Genomic DNA, 20834 nt, shown 5'->3' on the forward strand with positions numbered 1-20834 from the left:
TGGGACATGAGCTGCAGCAGCCACTGCAGTTCTTGTTGATACTGATGTTCTCAGTGTGGCTTATTTGAAAAGTAGCCTGATGTGTGGCATGGGGAGTTGTTCCAGACTGGTATTCTGTGGCCGAAATAAATCAGCTGAGCACGCTCTGCAGCAGAGTGCTGGGGGCAGATCACCACAGATGCAGCTTGGCCCTGCAGTTCCTGGGACTTTGTGAAATGTTTCATGGTGTGTGAATTCAAAACATTAGAGATTTTAGTATTAATTTCACCTGCACTTGGCTTAGGAAACCAAAGGTCGAAAAATAACATGGTTCATGTGTTTTAAAATTTCATATGTATCATGAATTCATAGTCTTTTTATATATTGTGAATTCAGATTGTTTTGGAGGCATTTTAAAAAGCATTTGCCTTTGTTTTTCTTGTTGGTAATTGCAGTCTGCTGTGGGCTTTGAGTACCAAGGCAAGACCGAGAAGCACGCCTCCCAGAAAGGTGAGACGTAGAAGATGCAGACAGAAGCCCATGCAGCCCCACCATCGGCCTGGCTTTGACGGGGGCATCACAGTCACGTGAAGCCTGTTCCTTGGGGTGGGTGGGCTGTTGCCACAGGGAGAACTTTGCTCTCTCCAAGTTTCTGAGTCGTCTGGATATTGTGTGACAGACATGATCCCCGTGATCATGTGGCCTTAAGCATGGTGGCAATTAACCTTCATTACGTCACACTAGTCTCTGAAGCCTTTTGTTAGAGACGGAAACATATCGCTTCCTTAAAGTACCCAATGTGTTTTTGCAAGTTTGTTTAATTTTGCCACTCGTGTGTCATGTAATCCTGGAGTGAGCTCTCAGTCCATGGGTGGAGTGAAGGTGGCAGGGGCCGGTGGAGGAGCAGGTCTTACCTGTAAAGCTTTCAGCTGCGCACCTTGCTTTACACTCCAGCCTTTACCACACAGGTGATTGTTAATGTGGGCACGTAGCTTCCTGTCTGCCAGTGGGAGAGCAGCGCCTGCAACAGTGGGACAGGGACCAGAGCACGTGGCCTGGGGCTGCAGCGGGTGGCTTGCTGTGCGTTGTAAGACGTGCATGCGTCTTCTTGTGAGTCACGGCCCCTACACAGTTTTATTTGGCTTAGTTTAACAAAAGTGACAACTAGTTTGTCATCAGGCTCACATGCTGACTGTGCCGTCTTCTTAGACTACTCGAGTGGTTTCGGCGGCAAGTACGGTGTGCAGGCTGACCGCGTGGACAAGAGCGCCGTGGGCTTCGACTACCAGGGCAAGACAGAGAAGCACGAGTCACAGAGAGGTGTGGCTTCTCCCCCACCCGAGCGGGTGGTGTTGTGTATATGTTTTTACCTTAAGGTGTTACGGTGTGCTTTTCACGTCAGTGTATGTAGATTGGCCATATTTTCAGTGGCAGCTCAGTCCACCATTGTGTGAAGATTCCATCGTCTATTTAACCATTCCTTTTTTGAATGTAGAATTTAGGTTATTTCCAGTTTCTTGGTGTTATAAATTGACAGCAGTGAATTTTTTTTTTTTTTTTTTTGGTGACTAACTGGTGTGGGGATCGGAACCCTAGGTGTTATAACACTGTGCTCTAACCAGCTGAGCTAACCAGCCAGCCAGCAGTGAATATTCTTGTATCTGTATCTTATGCACATGAGTGATCATTCAAAATAATTAATTTCTGGAAATGGAATTGCTAGGTCAATGGATATAGAATTCAGAGTTTTGGCTGGCCAGGCTGCCTTGTAGCGCCAGGGTCAAGGGTTTGGATCCATGTACCAGCCAGCCACCAAACAAAAGAAAAAAATAATTTTGACAGGTAAGGCCAAGTTGTCCTAGAGGCAGTACTGGTTGTTGCCTTTGCCCTGTAAACTCACAGGGCCTTCACCATGAGGGTGTTTATGAAGGTTGTGTAGATTCAGCACCCTGGTGCAGATGTCAGCACCTGTTTTGTTTGGTCTGCACATTTAAATTTTTAAAAATAATTGTCAACATTTGAAAACTGAGAGCATGAATATTTTTTTTAAAAAAGATACCTTTAAAATAAAAACAATAAGAAAAACCACCACTGGAAGATCTGGCCACGCGGCCTTGACATTTCCCTGAGGAAAGCACCCCTAGGCCTGAAGGGCAGCTCGGCCTGTGATTTGCGGGGGCCTCACCTGGCCTGCCCACCAGCCAGCCAGACCCCTTTCTTGGCTCTGGAGTTTGCAGCCCCTGCCTGCTGTATAGGGTTAGTTTGCTCTCACTTTGCTTAGTCCCCCTTGGCCAGTGTGCGCAGTGCTCATCAGGACCTGCTGCTAGGCCCCGTGCCATGCAGACTCTGGGGAAGCATCAGCACATGCCTCTGGGCAGTCTGGGGCATAGGCCACGGTGCCTGTGCTGCTCCGATGCCCCAGGATCCCTCTCCCAGGACTTGGTCTCTGCATTCTGAGCCAGTGGTGGGTCCATGAGAGATTCATGCTTTCGTGTCAAAAAAAAACATGTTAAACAACTTGGCTGTAGTAGAACTGATGCTCCTGGAAGATGCTCTGTACACGTCCTGTGTCCTTGACAGCCCTCTTGGCACACGCTGCTTACTTCGGTTGTGAAGCAGACGGACCTCTTAACACCTCACTGCTGCGGCTCAGCCTGTTACCAAGAGCCTTCTCATGAACTGGTACTTCATGCTACAGTAATTAGCCTGCTGTATCTGCCACTCTTTATGTTTATATTATTACACATCAATAGCACGTTTAAATATTATTCTTCTTACTCAGTGATCTCACACTGAGCCTAAAAGATTTTGTTTTGTTTTGTTTTTTTTTAATTGAGTGATAAATCCACTGCTAAGACCAGGGCACATCTGTTGATTTTGTTCCTGGTTTTTAAATAGCACTTCTCTTGTTTTTAGATTACTCCAGAGGCTTTGGTGGCAAGTATGGCATTGACAAAGACAAGGTGGACAAGAGCGCTGTGGGCTTCGACTACCAGGGCAAGACGGAGAAGCACGAGTCACAGAGAGGTGCCTCCAGTTTTCTCCTGTTCTCCCGCCAGCAGCTGCTGCTGTGCAGGGGTTACCTGGGACAGAAAGGAAAGGCGAAGTGTTGCCGACAGCCCTTGACGCAGATGTCTCTCTTTAATGAGCGACGGAGGTTTAAAACAGCAGATCCTAAATGGCAGCTGTTAAATGAGGAACGAGATGTTTGCATTTTGTTCTGGCTCCCATGTGGCTTGCAGCGATGGCTGTGCTGTGTGTGTGTGTGCGTGCGTGCGTGCGTGCGTGCGTGCGTGCGTGCGTGTGTCCGTCCGTCCGTCCGTCCGTCCGTCCATCCGTCCGTCCGTCCGTCCCCGTGCACCGTGTGTGTGTGGTGTGGTGTGTTTGTGTGTGTGTCTGTGTGTGTCCATCCCCATGCACCGTGTGTGTGGTGTGTGGACGCACGTGTGTGCGTCTGTCCCTGTCGGGCTGCCTGGGCAGTGCTGGCTGAGGTGCATGCATTGGGGCTGCTTCTGTGGGTCCTGTCTGTGGTTACTCACAATGCTGAGAACGTAGACCAGCTGATTTTCTGGTCCTTTTAATGGACGTTACCTAAAATTTTTACTAAAGACCTAGAAGGGTAAGGATGGATTTAGCCAACTGTGTATATTTATGTGCATGAAAAACATATTTTCTACCCATGACCTGGGCTCCCTGTTAACTAGATTATGGCCTTTTATTGTGCATGTAGACTATGTGAAAGGGTTTGGAGGAAAATTTGGTGTGCAGACAGACAGACAAGACAAATGTGCCCTTGGCTGGGATCACCAGGAGAAATTGCAGCTGCATGAATCCCAAAAAGGTACATTCCCTTGACCTCATGCTCACGGCTACCTCGGAAGTTTGCTTTTGTTCCTTCCTGGGTCAGTGGATGTGTTTTGTCTTTGCTATATTTATGTCGCAGTCTTGTTTTGTCTTCACTGTTTGATGTTGTCCTGTGCCTCCCATGGTCTCAAAGACTCTTCAGCTAGGGTAGTTGTCTCCTCCCATGTCACAGTGGAGCTGAGGCTGCAGGGGACTGGTTTGACCCTGTCTAGCAAACACAGGTCACTCCTGCTGCACTCGTGGGGACCCCCTTGTCTTTTGCCCTCGGGACAGCACAAAAGCAGCACTGTTCCTAGTCCACAGGCTCTCGTTCATAAAGTGGGCTACGGTTTGTAGCAGGAGACACTTCCTTCCTAACCGCCAGTATTCTCCCATGAGAACAGGAACCATGTCCCTGGGAAAAGGAGTCAGAGAGGACTGAAAACATTTCTGTGTGGCCCAGACCTAAACCAGGGGTCAGACTGCATGGTGGGAGGTGGGGTCGGTGGGGTCGGTGGTGTGGCTGCAAGTCCTTGGTGTCTGACGTGTCCCACTCCACACACACACAGGCGCGCTCTCTTGTCAGCAGCGTGGGTAGGACCCCAGAAATAACCCTCCAAGCATGGAGTGGCTTTACTGAATCATTTAAGATATAGTTCCTAGCCTGTTTCCAGATCTTGGCTGAAGCGTTCTGATTTTGAGTTTGTTTGTTTTTTTTAACCTTTCAAGCTAGCCTCTGGCTGTGGGATGTGGAGTGAGGTCTCCTAGGCCCTGCGCCTGGCAGAGCTTTGGCTTTCTCGAAATTATGTGTTTGACTGCCGCTCAGGCTTGCGTGGTTCTAACACAGCTGTGTTTCCTCTCTTGGTTCTCTCCACTGTCACTTGTGGATTTTCAGATTATAAGACTGGTTTCGGAGGCAAATTTGGTGTTCAGTCCGAGAGGCAGGACTCCTCTGCTGTGGGGTTTGATTACAAGGAGAAACTGGCCAAGCACGAGTCCCAGCAAGGCACAGAGTCCACCAGCCCCTTCCTTCCTGCTTTCGGTGCAGCCACTTCTAGCACAGGCTCCAGGGTTCACCGCCGGTGCTCACCACACCGTCCTCCCAACCACCGCTGGCAGCTGTTGGGCGGCGGGGGGTGTCAAACCCAGGCTTAAGCTAGAGCCATATTGGTTTGGGACAACACCCCTCTCTTCCCCCATTCACTTTGCCCTCAGTCACCTTTAGGGTTTGTGTTTGCAGGATGGGGGGTTTAGTTTGCAGGTTATGTCCTTCTAACCACATAACATGTCTAGTGTCCAGCTTTGGGTATCTCTGGTCTCCCAGCAGCGCTGTGCGCAAGCTCATTCTGCTGTCGACCATAACTGCTGGGAGTAACTGAGTCGGGCCCTGCTGCCTCCAACGTGAGGACAGAGGGTTTGGGCCAGCCACACCACTCACCTTTTGACCAGAGGCATGGCCACTGCGAGGGCTGTGAAACAGGCATGTTCTGTGTGGTCTCTGTGTCTCATTTGTGGTGGTGATTTTTGGCCAGGGGTGGGAGGTTTTTTCTTTTGTTTTGGTTTTTGTGATGACACCATACACATGTAACATCTCTGCACAGAGCCACACCATACGTGCACAAAGCTGAAAACAGACATGTCCAGGGCTGTGTGTCTGGGTTTCAATGCCTATGCACTTTTCCTCAGATCATTTATCTCATTCCCTTCAAAATTGGACTTGGCTATTTGAACCTGGACACACCATTGTAAAAATACTAATTCCCTAACCTTGCAGGGCAAATTTCAGGCTTTCAGCCTTCATGTCAGGAGCACATGGCAGTGTCAGGCGTGGGAAGGTAGACATGCGCTTCCTGTTGGTCCAGCAGGCTGCGTGGAGATGGCCCTCGGGTCTCCGTGGCGTCAGTGCTGCATGACAGTGTGACTTTCATGTGGGTCTGTGTCGCTGCAACAGAAGCATGGGGCTGGTGGAATTTCCACATGGAGTTTTTTTTCTCTTTTAAAAAGCAAGAGAACAAACTGCGGTCGGGCCTCTTTTTAGTGCTCAGTACAGCAGGAGCACAGGAAAGAGATGAGAGCAAACCACCGTTGCTGGTGCAGAAGACTGTGCTATTGAAGTGGCGCATTGCAAAGGCCTGTCCCGTGCCCTCTGTCCTTGGCCACTTCCCGTCAGCCTGCTGCCCGCCACCCCCTCTGTCCCTCAGGAGAATGCCGAAAGCATGCCACAGCCTCTGTCCCGCTTCTCACCTGCCTGTGTACTGAATACCGTGGTTACAGACAGAGCTTGCCTTGCAAGTAGAGATCTGTCACTGGGCAGTTCTCGTTTCTTTCTTTCTGGGTGCATTGTCCTGGGCTGTTTCCAGATGTGTCTGCATGCATCTGCTCTTGCCCCTGTCTGTCCTTGATGTCTACTCAATATTGTGTTTTGCCACATTTTCAGACTATTCCAAAGGATTTGGTGGGAAATATGGCGTGCAGAAGGATCGGATGGATAAGGTAAATATTTCAAACCTAGGTTTGGTATTTTCTGCTAATGTGGGGAGTTGATGGAGCTCTTGAGGGGTCAGCCCACTGATTCATGGGTGTTCACAGGTGGACAGGGGCTCATGGTCCTGGAGGCACACCTGGTGGGCTCAGGGGCACGTTGCTGTGGCGGTGATGGCGATAGCTATCTCCAACAGTCCTGTACTCACCAGTGCCTTGAGACAGGTGCTGTCACCATCAGGGTGTCTGAGGCCTGGCAGGCCCAGTGCTTGGTCACAACCCAGCGGTGAGTGGCTGGGACACCATTGGAACCCAGAGATTTAACTTGACGGCCTCTAGGGACACGTGGCCATTTGAGCTTAATTGCTAATATGAAGTCAAATTGGAAATTGAGTTTTCTGGTCACACTGGCCACACTGGAAGAGCTCAGTAGCTGTGATAGTCGTGTGTGGTTGGTGGCTGCATCCGGAAGGAGCAGGTCCAGACCATGTGTGTCACTGAGGGAGACTGGCAGGACAGCCAGTCTGGGGTCTGTGTCTTCACCACTGACAGGTCATCGTGTGGAAATAGTTCTGCTCTTTCACCAGGAAGTCCTTTTGGTTGGTGTCAGGGCCTTCATGTGTCCATCGTCAGCATGTGAGATGACTTTTCTAGTCCATGGTCTAGTTATATCAATAGCGAGGGAGTCCTTTGAGACTGTGCGTGGGGTGATCCAGACTGGCCAGGCAGGCGCTGGGTCATCTGCCCGTGAGGTGAGCCACGCAGGATGTGAGCCCCATGGTTGCGGGTGACAGGCTGGTCCTCACACAGCTCTGCTCCCATAGGGCTCCCAACTGACCACACAGCACTATCCAGGGGACTCCTCCATGTGGCCAGGGCTCAAGGGGCCCTACAGAGGTGATAGTCTGGGCTAATTTTAAAGGGTGGGGTCAGGAGACTGCAAAGTAGAGGATGTGGCATGTGGCATGTGCATGTGCATGGGGACAAAGTCACTGCAGAGACTGGAGAAGAGCCACACTGGGGAGGTGGGGGCAGGGGAGGCCTACATACCACTTAAGGACTTACTCTTCTTTGATGTACGTGAGGGGTCCAGCAGGGTCCAGCAGGCAGAGGACACAAGTGCAAACGTGCTGAGCAGCCCCCTGGCCGTGGTAGAGACTGGCTCAGGGGCAGCTGCAAGAGGCGGCCCTGGTGGTTGGAGTGAGGTGTGGCCATTGGCTGGGGTTGGAGCTTGTCTGATGGCAGCAGTGTTCAGGGGACAGAGCAGCAGTAAGGAGGAGGCAGGTGACCCCCGTGTGGACATGGACGTCTGCAGAGCTGGGGGACTTGGGAGGGGCTGATGTGAGTGAGTCTGCAGGAGGCCAGTGCGTGGAGATGGGGGTGAGGCCGGGTGCACGTGCAGAGTGGTGAGGGGGGCCCCCAGGGCCGCACCTGCATGGTGGCAGTGGCCAGGCTAGCCAGAGAGGCTCGGCAGGGGGCTTAGAGGTTCCAGTGGCTGAGTGTGGGGAAGGGTTGGCGTGGGATGCAGGTGGGGAAGGAGCTAATCAGTGGGTGAGTCAGAGGTTCGGCCAGATGTTCCTGTTCTGTGGATGTCTGTGGTCAGTGTGGATGTGATGACTGTGACCGCTGGCCTTGCCAGCTCTGTGGTAGGAGGTATGTTAGGGACTCCCTCTAGTCGTCTCTGGGTTCTGTGTGTGAGGTGTTTCCGTTCTGTTCTTTGTGCAGTGGAGCTCAAGGCTTCGAATGCTGCCCAGGGTCCTAATACATGTGGGGATGAGATTGGGACCCACCGCACTGTGAGGCCGTTCCAAGAGCCAGGTGGGGTTGTGGAGAACTCAGGTCTGCAGTGGTCCCTGTGGGCAGTGGAGGCCAGGGAAGCCGATGACCTTGTGTTTGCCATGGCACCAGTTGCCTTCTTGGACAAGAGGAGCAGGGACTGTCCTACAAGGTTGGCCTGAGCAGGCCTGAGCAACTCAAGGACATGGAGCAGCTGACTGGTGGACCCTGAGCAAGGACAGATGGCAAGGGGAAGAGGAGAGGGTGCGGCAAGCAGGAGGGTGTGGTCAGTGAGGGGTCTTGGTGATGGGGAACGTGGAGGGAGGCAGGGCAGAGTGTGGTGGGGATGGCATGAGAGGTAACTCCAGAGCTGAGAGGCGTGGGGCTTGGGTGGTGGGAAGCACCCAGGTGATGGCGGGAGACACCTGCTGGACAGGGTGGGCGGTGGGTGATAGGAAGATGGGCCATGGGATCACTGTCCAGAAGCAGCAGTGAGGCGCTGACCTCCCCCTACCCTGAGGCCTCATAGCAGGCAGGAGCCTCATGGACAGCTGGGTAGGGATTGTTCTGGGAAGAGGTGGGAGACGTGGGACAGTTTTGAGGGGCAGTGTGTCTGGGAAGAGAGGAGAGCTGGTCAGGGAACCTGAGCAGCTGAAGTTGAAGACCGGGCAGGGGTGGCCTGCGTGCTGGGCAAAGGCCTCAGGCTGGACACAGCTGATCCTGGAAGGGCAGATGGATGGGGCTGTTCTGGCCATGCTGGGCTCTCAGACTCCTCAGGGTTCTGTTGTCCTGTGGAAGGAGGACTTTGGAGAGGGTAGGGGAGAGCTGGGACAGGGCCAGCCCCCGTCCCCGGCGGTGCCTAGCAGTTACCTAGCATGTGAGGGCAGAGCGTCAGCCAGAGCCTCTGTGCCTGGACTAGAGGGAGGTCCTGGACTGCTACTCAGTTCTGGACATTAACTGGTTAACTTGGATCACACTCCTCCTTCAGAGTCTCATTGTCCTAGCTAGATGAGAGCAGGGAGCATTCCAAGCCCCACGCATCTTCAGAAGAAGAAGGGACACTCACGATGGGACTGAGGGTGGTCATCGGTTCCCAGAGCCCCTGTCAGCATGCCGAGTCTGCCTTTGGGTGCTGGTCACCACTGTGGGATTGGGCACACATCACTGAGTGCCCTACTGCACAAAAAGGTGCAGCCCATTTATTGGGAGACATGGAGGATCGAGCCAAGTGTCCCCTCCCCCAGCAGAGAGGCTTCTGGGCTCCTGGAGGAAGGACCTGGTGCTGGCTCCCAAGCAGCATGTGCAGGTGCATGTGGTTTTATTCTGAAGCTGGCTCACAGTCTCCAGCAAGTGTGTGTGGTGATGTTTTTCATGCCTCAGCTAATCTGTGAAACAGAGGTGCAGGTACAAGGTTCAGGCTGTCTACCTGGGCCTTTGAAAGATCTGGGCAAGGTTTGTGTTGGTCAGAAGCCATGACTGGCCGTGAGGAAAGAGAAAAGGGCTTTCCTGATTTCCCTCTCCTATCTCCGTAGAACGCTTCAACCTTTGAAGACGTTGCAAAGGTGTCCTCTGCTTACCAGAAGACGATCCCTGTCGAAGCCGGTGAGTCCTCGCAGAGCCTGCACAGCGCCAAGTGGTTTTCCCAGGAAAATGCTGAGGGGAAAACGATAGTTTACGAAACAGAGCTGGGAGCAGACATGGATCTTGGTTGTGGCTGGCTATTTTGGGGAAAGAATTTGACCCTTTTTTTTTTTTTTTTTTTTTTGTCGTTTTTGTGACGGGCACTCAGCCAGTGAGTGCACCAGTCGTTCCTATATAGGATCCGAACCCGCGGCGGCAGCGTCGCCACGCTCCCAGCGCCGCACTCTACTGAGTGCGCCACGGGCTCGGCCCAGAATTTGACCCTTTTGATGAAGATCTGTTTGCTCCAGCAGAGGTTTGGAGGCCCCTTTCAGACACAGTGTGTTGCGGCTCTGGCAGTGGGGTCTGTTTTGAGGGGTACTTCCCAAAGCAGACATGGGTTAACTGCACGTCTGCGGGGCCCTCCTGCTCTGCCATGAGTGGGTTCTGGGAGCAGCTAATGCATGCCCCATCCTCCCTGAACCATTGGCCATGGCCACCATAGGAGCAGGGTGTCAGCATCTGCACATACTAAAGGAGACCCTCTTGCCGCCTCTCACTTGTGGGCCCGCGACCAGGCCGCTCGAAATCTGTCCTTTCAGGTGTCTGCAGGGCACACGTGGAATCAGGCATGGGCTACGCCCTGATGTCAGCATCATTTAGTTGGGGACAGTACCATGTATGATAAGAAGTGCTGGATTCAGAGTAGTAAGCAGAGTCACCATTGGTTTACTGCGGATGCCTGGATTGGCAGTTCTCAGATTTTGTGGTCCCAGGACCATGCTCGTGGAAATTACCAAGGACCCCAAAGAGCTGCTGCTGCTGTCTGATGTCTACTCCATTAGAAATTAAAATAGAAAAAAGTATTAAATTAATTCACTGAAAAATAATAAAACCGTTATGTGTTTATGTAAGAACACTTTTTATGAAAAGTAGCTATGTTTTTTGAAAGCTAAAGAACACTTAGAAGGATGGCATTGGTTTATGTTTTTGTGAATCTCTTCAGGAAGAGATGGCTGGACACTTGTATCTGCTCTGCTCTGCATCCATTCTGTTGCCCTAAGTTACGTTGTTTGCCCAACTGGGGAGTCCACATTTTCTCCACAGTCAGAAGGGGAGGAGTGTTTCACAGCCCCCTATCACGTGGGTGCTCTGCGGGCTGCCCCCAGCCTTGCGCGCTGGCACCTCGGACGGTGGGCCTCCTTGCACCTGCAGCAGCTGCCCACCCGTCATGGCAGCAGCGTCAGCGTTACTCTCGTGGGAGGAGCTGGCTCTGAGTTATGCTCATCTTCAGAGGTGGTTATTTGTACGGTCAGTCTCACTAGCAAAGTCTTTAAATGAAAATCATCATGCTCATGGTGGCAGCTACAAGTTTTTCAAAATTCTGATGTTTGCTTGAAAGCTTTTATTTTCTCATTGGCAACAAATGCTGCAGGAATGTTTCTTGACATGACAGGCTCAGATATTTCCACTTTGGAGGAAATATCTGCCAGATACCGAAATCTGGGTGACTGACTTGTCTGTCAGCTGCTGCTCAGGGGAGAGTGGTGCTCCATGAAAAACAGTGTAACTCACAGCTCAAGGAGTGGTACAAAAAATGTTTCTTGAGACACCCATCAAACTTCATGGACAGCAGCAGTGGTTTATGTGTCCTTCCCGTTTTTGTCGCACAAGATATCAAACGGTGTATACTCAAGGGTGGAGGCTTACTAAAATTCAGTGCTTTTTACTGCATCAGGACTGACATCCTTAAGTGGGATTGGCTGCTGCTTTTTAAAAAATTGTGTTTGGTGGTAAAGAATACAATGATGTTTGGTTTAAAAACCTTCCGGATGCAAGGGTGTGGTAATGTCCCACTGCTGCCGTGCACTCTGGTAGGCATGGGGGAGGGCCAGAGGGCGGTTGAGCTGGCAGCTGGGAGAAATGTTTCCCTTCTTGCTGGGAACTCCTGTTGACTAGGGAAGGCCACCTTGGTGCGGGGCCCTCGGGAGGCATTCTGAGGTCAGGCATATGCTCTTATTGCTCTAGTCACCAGCAAAACCAGTAACATCAGAGCCAACTTTGAAAACCTTGCCAAGGAGAAGGAGCAGGAGGACAGGCGGAAGGCGGAGGCGGAGCGAGCACAGAGGATGGCCAAGGAGAGGCAGGAGCAGGAGGAGGCCCGGAGGGAGCTGCAGGTGAGCGGATGGGCAGCACCTGTGCTCAGCATGTGGGCCTGCTGGGGCTGGGGGCTGGGGCCTCGGGGCTCGGGCCTCGGGGCTTGGGCTAGGGGGCTGCTTTTCTCAGTGGAGCAGGTTTCCAGGAGAAAACATTTTAAACTCCCGTCCAAAGCTGTATTCTTTTTTTTTTTTTTCTAAAAAGATGACCGGTAAGGGGATCTCAACCGTTGGCTTGGTGTTGTCAGCACCACGCTCAGCCAGTGAGCAAACCGGCCATTCCTATATAGGATCCGAACCCGTGGCCTTGGTGTTATCAGCACCGCACTCTACCGAGTGAGCCACGGGCCGGCCCCCAAAGCTGTATTCTAAGGAACATCTAACCTTAGCCACAGGTATGGTCAAGTCTTTTGACCACGAGATCCCGGGCAGTTTTCTGGCTCTCATCCAGCCCTCCTGTTCAGTGCCTGGGTGCCTGCCAGCCTGCCCTGCCCTCTGTCCAGGAGCGGTCGGTGGATGTGACTTTGAGTTCTGTAGGCTTCTCCCTCCAGGGGCTCAAGTCCTGATGTTTCCCTGAGTCTCTGTTCTCCCCATCCCACTCAAAACCTGCTCTTTTCTTGGGAGGAAGGTCGTGGGTGCAGGAGGGATTCATGGGCAGGAGGTGGGGCTGTTCTCTTCTACAGCTCCCGGTTCTGTCACCTGGCCTGCTGCTTTTGCCTGGAGGCTGTGGACACGGGGCTGTGGGAACTGGGCAGGAGGCGAGGACTTTCTCCTTCCTGAAGCTTCTCCACATGGGCTCGGTGTGTGAGGGCTCTGGTCCCCACTTGACCACCCGCCACCTGGGCACCTGTAGCATGTCAGCTCACCTTTCTGTAGCTTTGTGTGCTCACCTGTAAAACTTATCACGTGACTGACTCTGGGGTAGTCAGAAAATAGAATCCTGAAATAATGCTGCTCTACAAACCGTGAAGCTTTGTATAAATCCATGGACGTTTCCTCCCCAAAATCAGTGCTTAGGGCTCTGAAAACCCCTATTGGGGGAGAGTGTGGTTGAGAAAATCAACATACAACAGGCAGATAAGCTGGAACCAAAGACATTAATCAACAAACCCTGGTATGTGTTTATTACATGCAATCAAGTAGGAGTAAGAGCAATTTATATAATCGTCATTTACCATTCCTTAACCACTAGAAACTTTCTTGGGCAGGTTCGCCTGGTGGGTACGGGGATCCCCTGGACCTTGGTGTAGTCAGCACTGTTCTCTGCCAACTGAAATTCTTACAGAGCTCTGTGCTCCACAGTTTCAGTGAGCTGCTCAGGAGCTGTTTTCCCGTGTGGCAGCACCCATGGGTACACACACACAGCAAGAAGGGCACTTTCCCCTGTTCCTTGTCTTATAATGCAGGCTTGGCGCGTGTGGGAGGGGAGAGGCTCAGAGTTGTCCTAGAACCTTCCCTCCCGCTGTGCTGCGCTTCCTGCCAGCCCCTCCCAGCCTCGGCCTGAGGGCTTCTTGGCGGACCTGAGGGCTTCTTGGTGGCCAGCTGCTCCTGTCTGTGTGGAAAGCCCCCCCCTGCAGGTGGGGAGACTGTGACACAGATCCACATGGCCCCTGCCTCCAGTCTGAGTGCCTGGCCACTGAGAAAGGATTTTCTTGTCCACAGCTGGGTTAGGGAGGGTCTGCGAGGAGCCCACAGCCTGCAGGTATTTGTGAAGTGATCCAGCGGAACTAGCAGCATTGTGATGGCTGGCCTGCCTGGGTCTGTCAGGAAACCTGCTCCTGCCCAGTCCAGGCCCTGTCTCTCCCGCCACACATACAGGACATGGATGCCTCGGGTGTTTACCTGTGGATGGTTCTGAGTGATGCAGGAAGTTAAACTGTCCTGGTGGTGCAGGTCAGGCAGGGTCTCAATAGGCAGGGATGTTTTTCTGTTAACAGGACAGGGCAGTGCTACCGTCATCCCCGTTAGAGAGGGGCAGCCTGTGGAAGGGGAGAGGGGGTACCGCTGACGCTGCTCCCCAACTGTGTGTCCTGAGACCTACCTTAGCTGCCTCCACTGTGACACCCAGGCACTCAGTATGGGTTTTCTCTTGCTGCTGGATTGAGTTACCACACACTCAGTGGCTTAAAACACACACTTATTATCTTGCAGTCCTGGAGGGCAGAAGTCCTAGAAGATGCTAGCAGGGCTATGTCCCCAGCAGTTCTCTGCTGCCCCTGATTCCCCCTGCCTTCGTCCTATTCTGTCTCGCAGGCTCCTGCCTCCCTCTGATCAGGACCTTGTGGTTACGTGGGTCCACCCAGATCATTCAGAATAACCTCCCCCCTGCAGCACCCTGAACTTCATCACATCTGCAGGGTCCCTTCTGCTGTGTAAGGTCACATACTCACAGGATCTGGGCACTGGGATGTCACAGCTTTGGGGGTCATCGTTCCGTCTACCACAGCCCACTCTCTGGCTCCGAGATTCATGTCTGTCCCAGAGGCAAAATATGTTCACTCCATTTCAAGGTCCTCAACCTGGGACAACATCAACTCAGTCCCAGATGTCACATCTCAGTGGTCTACATCAGGCACGCGGTGCAGGCCATTCACAGCACAGCTGTTTTGCCGGCCACGTTACAAAACCCTGGGGTCTTTGCAGTGGCAGAGCAGTGCTGTGGCCACGGAGGGGCTGGTGCTGTTGACTACTTGACAAGCTGCATGACTTTTGCTCCCGCAGACTTGCCCTCCAGTCTGGTGGGTGCTGGGTCTCAGTGCCTGGTGTTTTCCGCTCTTCCACCTGGCAGTATGCTTGGGGCTTGGTGTGATCCTCTTCAGGAATCCTGTTGCCATGAGGAGACCTAGTAATGCAGACTGACTTGGCGACGTTGTGATGGCTGTCTGCTTTTCCGTTGTAGGAGCAAGCCAGAGCCAAAAAGCAGACGCCCCCTGCGTCCCCCGCTCCGCAGCCAGCTGAGGAGGGGCCGCCCACCAGCCCCGTCTATGAGGTTGGTGTTTTCCTGGTTTGCAAGGAAGTCTCTGACTTAGCACCGCAGATCCGGTCTCCTTAGAGTCACAGAAGAAGTGGAACCCCCCCCCCCCCCGCCCGGTGATGCAGGCATGGATGCAGAGGGGCTTGCCCACCTGCAGGGGGTCCGGCAGAGGCTTGGGGGTGGGTAGTGCTCCTGCAGGCGCACAAGCCGTCCTGCCTTCATGCCGTCCTTCTACGACTCCCGCAGCCCACTGCAGTCTGGCTGCCTTCTTGCTGTGGTCCCCGCAAGGTTACCTGGCGCCAGATAAGCAGACGGTTTGGTGCTCGTCTCGCTTGCCCTCTGCTGTCTTCCACACTGACTGCACTCGCTCTGCAAGTCCCGCCCCCCCTACAGACACTGCTCTCCCCTGCGGTCTCACTCCTGTGCGCTTCTGTTCTGTTGCCCCCTCCCCTCAGTCCCTACTGAGCACCATGTTCCCTGGACGGGCCATCCATGCATTTGTGACACCCTCACATGGGTCCTGCCAGACTCCAGGGGCTATGGTGGAGATAGCCTGTGGCTCATAATCCAGCTAGAAGAGTGGCCTTGAGCTGCCCCCATTCTGCCACGGTCCCCTGCCTGACCAGGCACTGAGAAGCTGGTCCTTTGAGAAGGCCAGTGTCCATGGGGGGAGGAAGTGCTATTGTCAGAAGAGAGCACAGGGTGCTGCTGGGCAGCCCAGCCAGTGCGTGCCCACCACACCCTGAACTATCCTCTCACGCTCCAGTCTGTACCCTTTGTGGCCAGAGCAAGCTTGCCAAAAGGGAACTTGGGCCTCTCCCTTGCAATTCAAGTTGACCCCTCTCTTGGCTCCCAGTGTCTTGGGGGGGTGGGCGTCGCTGTTCATGGCCAGCCCTTGGTGGATGACCCTTCCTGGAGCCCCGCAAGTGCATTCTGAGCTGTCTGCCTTGCTTTTGCTAACCCACGGAAGGTGCCTTCAGGTGGACCCTGGTCAGAAAACCTGGTCAAAGCTGCCATTGATAAGTAGTTGAGGGCTCTCGTTAGGGCTCAGAAGTCACAGTGGCTTTCTGTAGAGGTGCGTGTTTCCTCCAATGCCTTTGACTTTAACGTGATTCTTTGGCAAGTCCCTTACGTCACTCTGCATGGAAGATCTGGTCAGAGCAGAGCCCTGGCAGCGGCATGGCTGCTCAGGGCAGCGAGCTGGGCTGCGTACAGCTGCTGTCAGACCAGGTGGGCAGCACAGGGTGGTAGGCTGTGGCCCTTGGGTGCCTTGCGTGGCCTCGGAGGTCTGAGGCCTGAAGAAAGAAACCGGTGAAGTCTAACCAGGAAACACTGGCTTTAACTTGCAGCAAACAGCATGGGAAGGCGTGTGGTCCCTGGTGGGCGGTGTGGGCTTAGTATGACAGGACTTGGGAATGTCGGGGGATGTGAGGATCGGACTGTGCAGAGGGGATGGCACCAGGGACTTAAGGCTGGAGGCCTGCTTGCCCATCTGCCTTCTCAGTCCTGCGAGGCCGAGGAGTCGGGAGTCCCTGCGTTTCTCTGGCAGCACCAGTGTAGCTGCTGCTTTTTAGAAGCCAGCAGAGGTCATGTGAAGTGTCCCTTTGAACCTTCCCCAGGACGCGGCTTCATTCAAGGCAGAGCCAAGCTACAGTAGCCCCGAGGGCGGGAGTGAGCCGGAGCCTGTGTACAGCAAGGAGGGCGCCGACTACCAGCAGGCCAGCAGCCTGCAGGGCCCGGCCTATGCCCCGGAGGCTGTCTATGAAACCACAGAGGCCCCCGGCCACTACCAAGCAGGTATGGGCCCTCCCCTTCTCCCTCAGACTGACCCTCTCCTGTGTGCTTACCACGACACGGGACCTTTCCTGAAATTGTAACTATTTAAAATTGTTAGGCTGTGAAAGTGGCTGTGATGCCTTTCGAGGTTACTGTACAAGAATATTTTAAAAAGTTTGTGGAAAGATTCATACTGTCTTTTAATTCCATTTTTCCATGAGCTTTTTGAACTACCTACCCTCCCTCCTTTTTGCTGGGTGGTGTCAGAGCTAAGCAGGAATCTGTGGATTTGCTCTTAAAAGCTGGTGTCCTTTTCCTTTGTTTCTAGAAGGCACCTAATATCCTACAATCCTGATACCTTCCTGATTGGAACTTGGTTCTCATTGTAAACTTTCTTTCCTAGTTAGGAACCCCAAAGCTTATCCCCCACCCCAAAACTTAGGACATCTTGTCCCAAAAAAATTTTAATGCGTAGGTACACTTGTGGGACTTCAGTTATTGCTCAGACCTTGTGTTGTTTTTTTTTTTAGAGGAAAATGCCTATGACGAATATGAAAATGACCTGGGGATTACGGCCATTGCCCTCTATGACTATCAGGCTGGTGAGAAGCCCCTATTTGCTCGGAACAGGGAGGGGCATCCCAAGGGCTGCTTGCTTTATGCTCATTTTCTAGGATCGCATCAAAGAATCTGACTTCTTGAGCGTTATTACAATTTTTAGGAGTAATTTATTTCAAAATAATTTCAGAGTTACAGAAAAGTTTCACATGTAGTGCTCAGAACTTCCATATCTCAGCCAGATTCCATCTGTGCACGCACACGTCCTGTTGTCTGTAGTGTTGCTCTGAGCCTGTGGAGAGCTGCAGCCGCCTCAGCCCTGCCCAAGACTGCAGTGTGCATTTCCCAAGACCAAGGATACGATCTCACGTAAACACATGCCACCCGCCAGGTCAGGAAGGGACACAGCACATGACACCCACAGACCCTTTTCACACTGGTCCCCTTTGGGCAGGTTCCCTGCATTTCCTGTCACCCCCCCCCCCCCCCCCCTGGTCCCCTCCAGTCTCCTCTGCCTGCCCTTGGAGTCCTTGGCATTTTTAAAGGGGCAGCCTCCCATCCTGGGCTGGCCTCAGGGCCAGGCTGAAGCCACCGAAACAATGCAGCTTTCCGTCGTGCCTCAGGGTGGCCGTGGCATCAGTGCCGTCCCCTGTCCACAGTCACTGCTGTTCTCTTAGCAGCAGATGAGCGTTCTGTGGGGCGAGGTGCTGGACTGCCCAGCGCCTCTGACGTGTGCTTTCCATTTCCTCTTCTCTTCTGAACAAGGAGGTTGGTGATCTACCTTTAGGAAGACTTTTCCTTCCCACAGAACTTACCCGTTTCTACATACATATGTTTATTTATATGTGCAGGGCTTCTGGGACATTTCTGTGTGTGTGTGTGCGTGTGCGTGTGCGTGTGTGTGCGCGCGCGTGTGCGTGTGTGTGACTGCATCCCGTTGGTTCCCATTCCTGCCCGTCTGCTTGGCTGGCCCTGTCCGTGATTATAAGCACCCTCTCCACTGCCTCCCGCGCCCCCGTCCTCGTCCTTGGGGCTGGCAGGCGGGAGGGTGGGAAGGCAGCGAGTTGCCTGATGGAAAGTGTCTCACAAGGAGTGAGTCTGGTCTGGGGTTAGGGCTTTGTTGAAGGGCTTTGTCCCGCTATGGCTGAGTGGTGACGATGGCTGGTTGGCCCTCTGCCTGTGGGCTCTCGGCAGGAGGCTGCTGCCCAGGGCCGCTGGCGCCACGCTTGGTCACCCTGCTCTTTCCAAAACCCAGGAGGCGTTCGCATCTCAGCGGCTCTTTCTCTGTGCCCTCTTCCCCTAGCGGGAGATGACGAAATCTCTTTTGACCCTGACGACATCATCACCAACATCGAGATGATCGATGACGGCTGGTGGCGTGGGGTGTGCAAGGGCCGCTACGGGCTCTTCCCTGCCAACTACGTGGAACTGCGGCAGTAGGTGCCCACCATGCTGCAGGTCATGCCTCCGCCTGTCCTCCTTTCATCTTTGAGGGTGGGGTGGGGAATATACATACTGCTTTTATATTTCATACTTTTGCTGATGCTTTCGACAATGTTTACGCCACAGAATTTGCTAATATATTGTATGATGTTCCTGGGAGGACTTTGGTAATTGTTTTTATGCATTTAAGGTGTTTTCCTTCTTTGCCAAATAGACTGTCAAGTGTAGCCACTTCAAGGACCTTTAGTTCTCTTGAGGTCAGTAGTGTGTGTTGTCCCTGTGCCCATCTCGAGCAGGCAGGGTCCTGAAGGACAAACCCAAGGTCTTTCATGCTGATATCTGGCTCGATGGTGGGTCCTGGGTGAGGGTGTCTCTGGGAGTCTCAGTGTTTGGAAGAAGAGGGAAAGTCCTGATGGAAAGTCACAATGGAGGCAAACGGCTAGAAAGCACAGCAGCTTCAGCATTGGGTGGAGAACCCCACACCTGTCATCTGTGACATCCCCAGGTGCTCAGAGACTTGAAGCAAAGAGCCGGTCTTTCTCCTGGGCCGCCTTCTTGGCTCGTCCTGTCTCTACACCTTCCCTGATGCCTTGTCTCAGGAGGGTGGCTGAGCCTCTACTCCTGCCCCCGCCATGGAGTCTCTGAGTCCTTCGAATGGTCCCTTCTCTCGCTTGCCTCCAGATCTGGACCCACAGTGCAAGGCTCTGGGGCTTACCGGGAAGGTGGCGGCTAGTGCTGGGCTCAGCCTATTGGCACTAGGCCTGCGTCTTGACCACCGCTCAGTCTCCTGGACGTGGTGTAGCTGGGGATGTGGTGTGTATGTCTGTTGTGACAAAATGGTCCCCCAGCCGTGGGAAGGCAGGGACTATTGTGAACTGCCAGAAACATTCTTCCCATCCAGGGAGTCGTGCTGTTTTTGCTAAAATATGATGTTCAATTACAGTAAAATTTGATCACTTGACTTGGCTAAAAATGAGTGTTCCTGCCCCAGATGCCCTGGGGCAGCCCTTGGACACTGCTGGCCCCTCACTGCATGGAAAAACCCACCTCCCCCGAGAAACCAGGAGGCTGGACCAGTCTAATCACGCACACAGTCGGGTGGACAGTGTCTCTTTCCAAAAGCTCACGTGGACATGTCTCAGGTGTTTGGGGCATTGGATGATTGTAAGGCACGTGCTTTCTTTCCTGAAGTGCATTTCTGCATAATCCTTCTTTACCACAGCTAGGTTGGGTTTTATATGCAACTTGCTGTATCTGAATTTCTGTAGCACACCTCATAGATATGGTTTTTTAAAATTAAATACTCAGAATAAACTTTTTTTGATCCACTTCTTGCATGACTTGCTTTGGTTTGGGGTCACTCCTGTTTTGTCATGGGTAGTGTCCTGTGCCCCTACTCTGGGTTGGTCCCACATGCTCTGTGTCAGCTTGAGACCAACTACAGATTCCCTTTCAAAGAGGCATGCTCTTTAAAAGGTAAAATGTAGGGCCGGCCCGTGGCTCACTCGGGAGAGTGTGGTGCTGATAACACCAAGGCCACGGGTTCGGATCCCATATAGGGATGGCCGGTTGCTCACTGGGTGAGCGTGGTGCTGACAACACCAAGTCAAGGGTTAAGATCCCCTTACCGGTCATCTTTTTAAAAAAATAAATAAATAAATAAAAAAATAAAAGGTAAAATGTAATTACTCTCTCAAGTCATCCACTTTTTTGGACAAAGATTCTAAGCAAAATAGAAAATGCTTTGTTTAAAAATCATTTCTGAGTTATAGTTCTCAGCATAAATCCTCAGGTGGTTGCATGTAGTTAATGGTATTATTTTCCTTAAAGTCTGCAGGAGACAGTAGCACTGAGCAAAGGATCTGGTGGGCTTGGAGGCCTCAGGCCTGGGTGGCTGCAGCAGGACCCGGCTCCTGGACCTGCCCTGGGCTTAGTGAGGACGTAGCCAGCAGACGAGGTGTGCGGGAGGCTGGGGGGGAAGTGGTGGGAAGGCCAGCTTCTGTAGAACAGGTCCAGATCTTTGGGAACCACTGCCCCCAAGATGGTGGCAAAGGGGGGCCACGTGCTGTCCACAGCCCAGCTCTACGTATCCAGTGGTGACATGATTCCTGGGTGGCTCACAGACAGTGTAGTTTTGAAATGTCAGGAAGAACTCTCCATCTCTAGGAGCATGGGAGAACAGTACATGTCATAGCCACTCCATGCTAGTGCATTCTTCCCATTTCTGG

General features: G+C 52.8%; 1 protein-coding gene across 1 annotated transcript in view; it reads left to right on the forward strand.

The window, feature by feature from the left end:
* CTTN (cortactin) overlaps nt 1–19925 on the forward strand; it is a 34282-nt gene extending 14357 nt beyond the window's left edge. Inside the window, exons 7-18 of the mRNA XM_063092857.1 lie at nt 435–489; nt 1189–1299; nt 2896–3006; nt 3710–3820; nt 4718–4828; nt 6260–6315; nt 9612–9681; nt 11728–11876; nt 14755–14844; nt 16449–16626; nt 17136–17207; nt 18467–19925. Coding sequence (XP_062948927.1) covers nt 435–489; nt 1189–1299; nt 2896–3006; nt 3710–3820; nt 4718–4828; nt 6260–6315; nt 9612–9681; nt 11728–11876; nt 14755–14844; nt 16449–16626; nt 17136–17207; nt 18467–18603 — 1251 coding nt within the window. The 3' untranslated portion in view covers nt 18604–19925. The remainder of the gene's footprint in view (nt 1–434; nt 490–1188; nt 1300–2895; nt 3007–3709; nt 3821–4717; nt 4829–6259; nt 6316–9611; nt 9682–11727; nt 11877–14754; nt 14845–16448; nt 16627–17135; nt 17208–18466) is intronic.
* The last annotated feature ends 909 nt before the right edge of the window (nt 19926–20834 follow it).

The sequence above is a fragment of the Cynocephalus volans genome, chromosome 4 (genome assembly GCF_027409185.1).
Source record: "Cynocephalus volans isolate mCynVol1 chromosome 4, mCynVol1.pri, whole genome shotgun sequence".
Classification (NCBI taxonomy): Eukaryota; Metazoa; Chordata; class Mammalia; order Dermoptera; family Cynocephalidae; genus Cynocephalus; species Cynocephalus volans.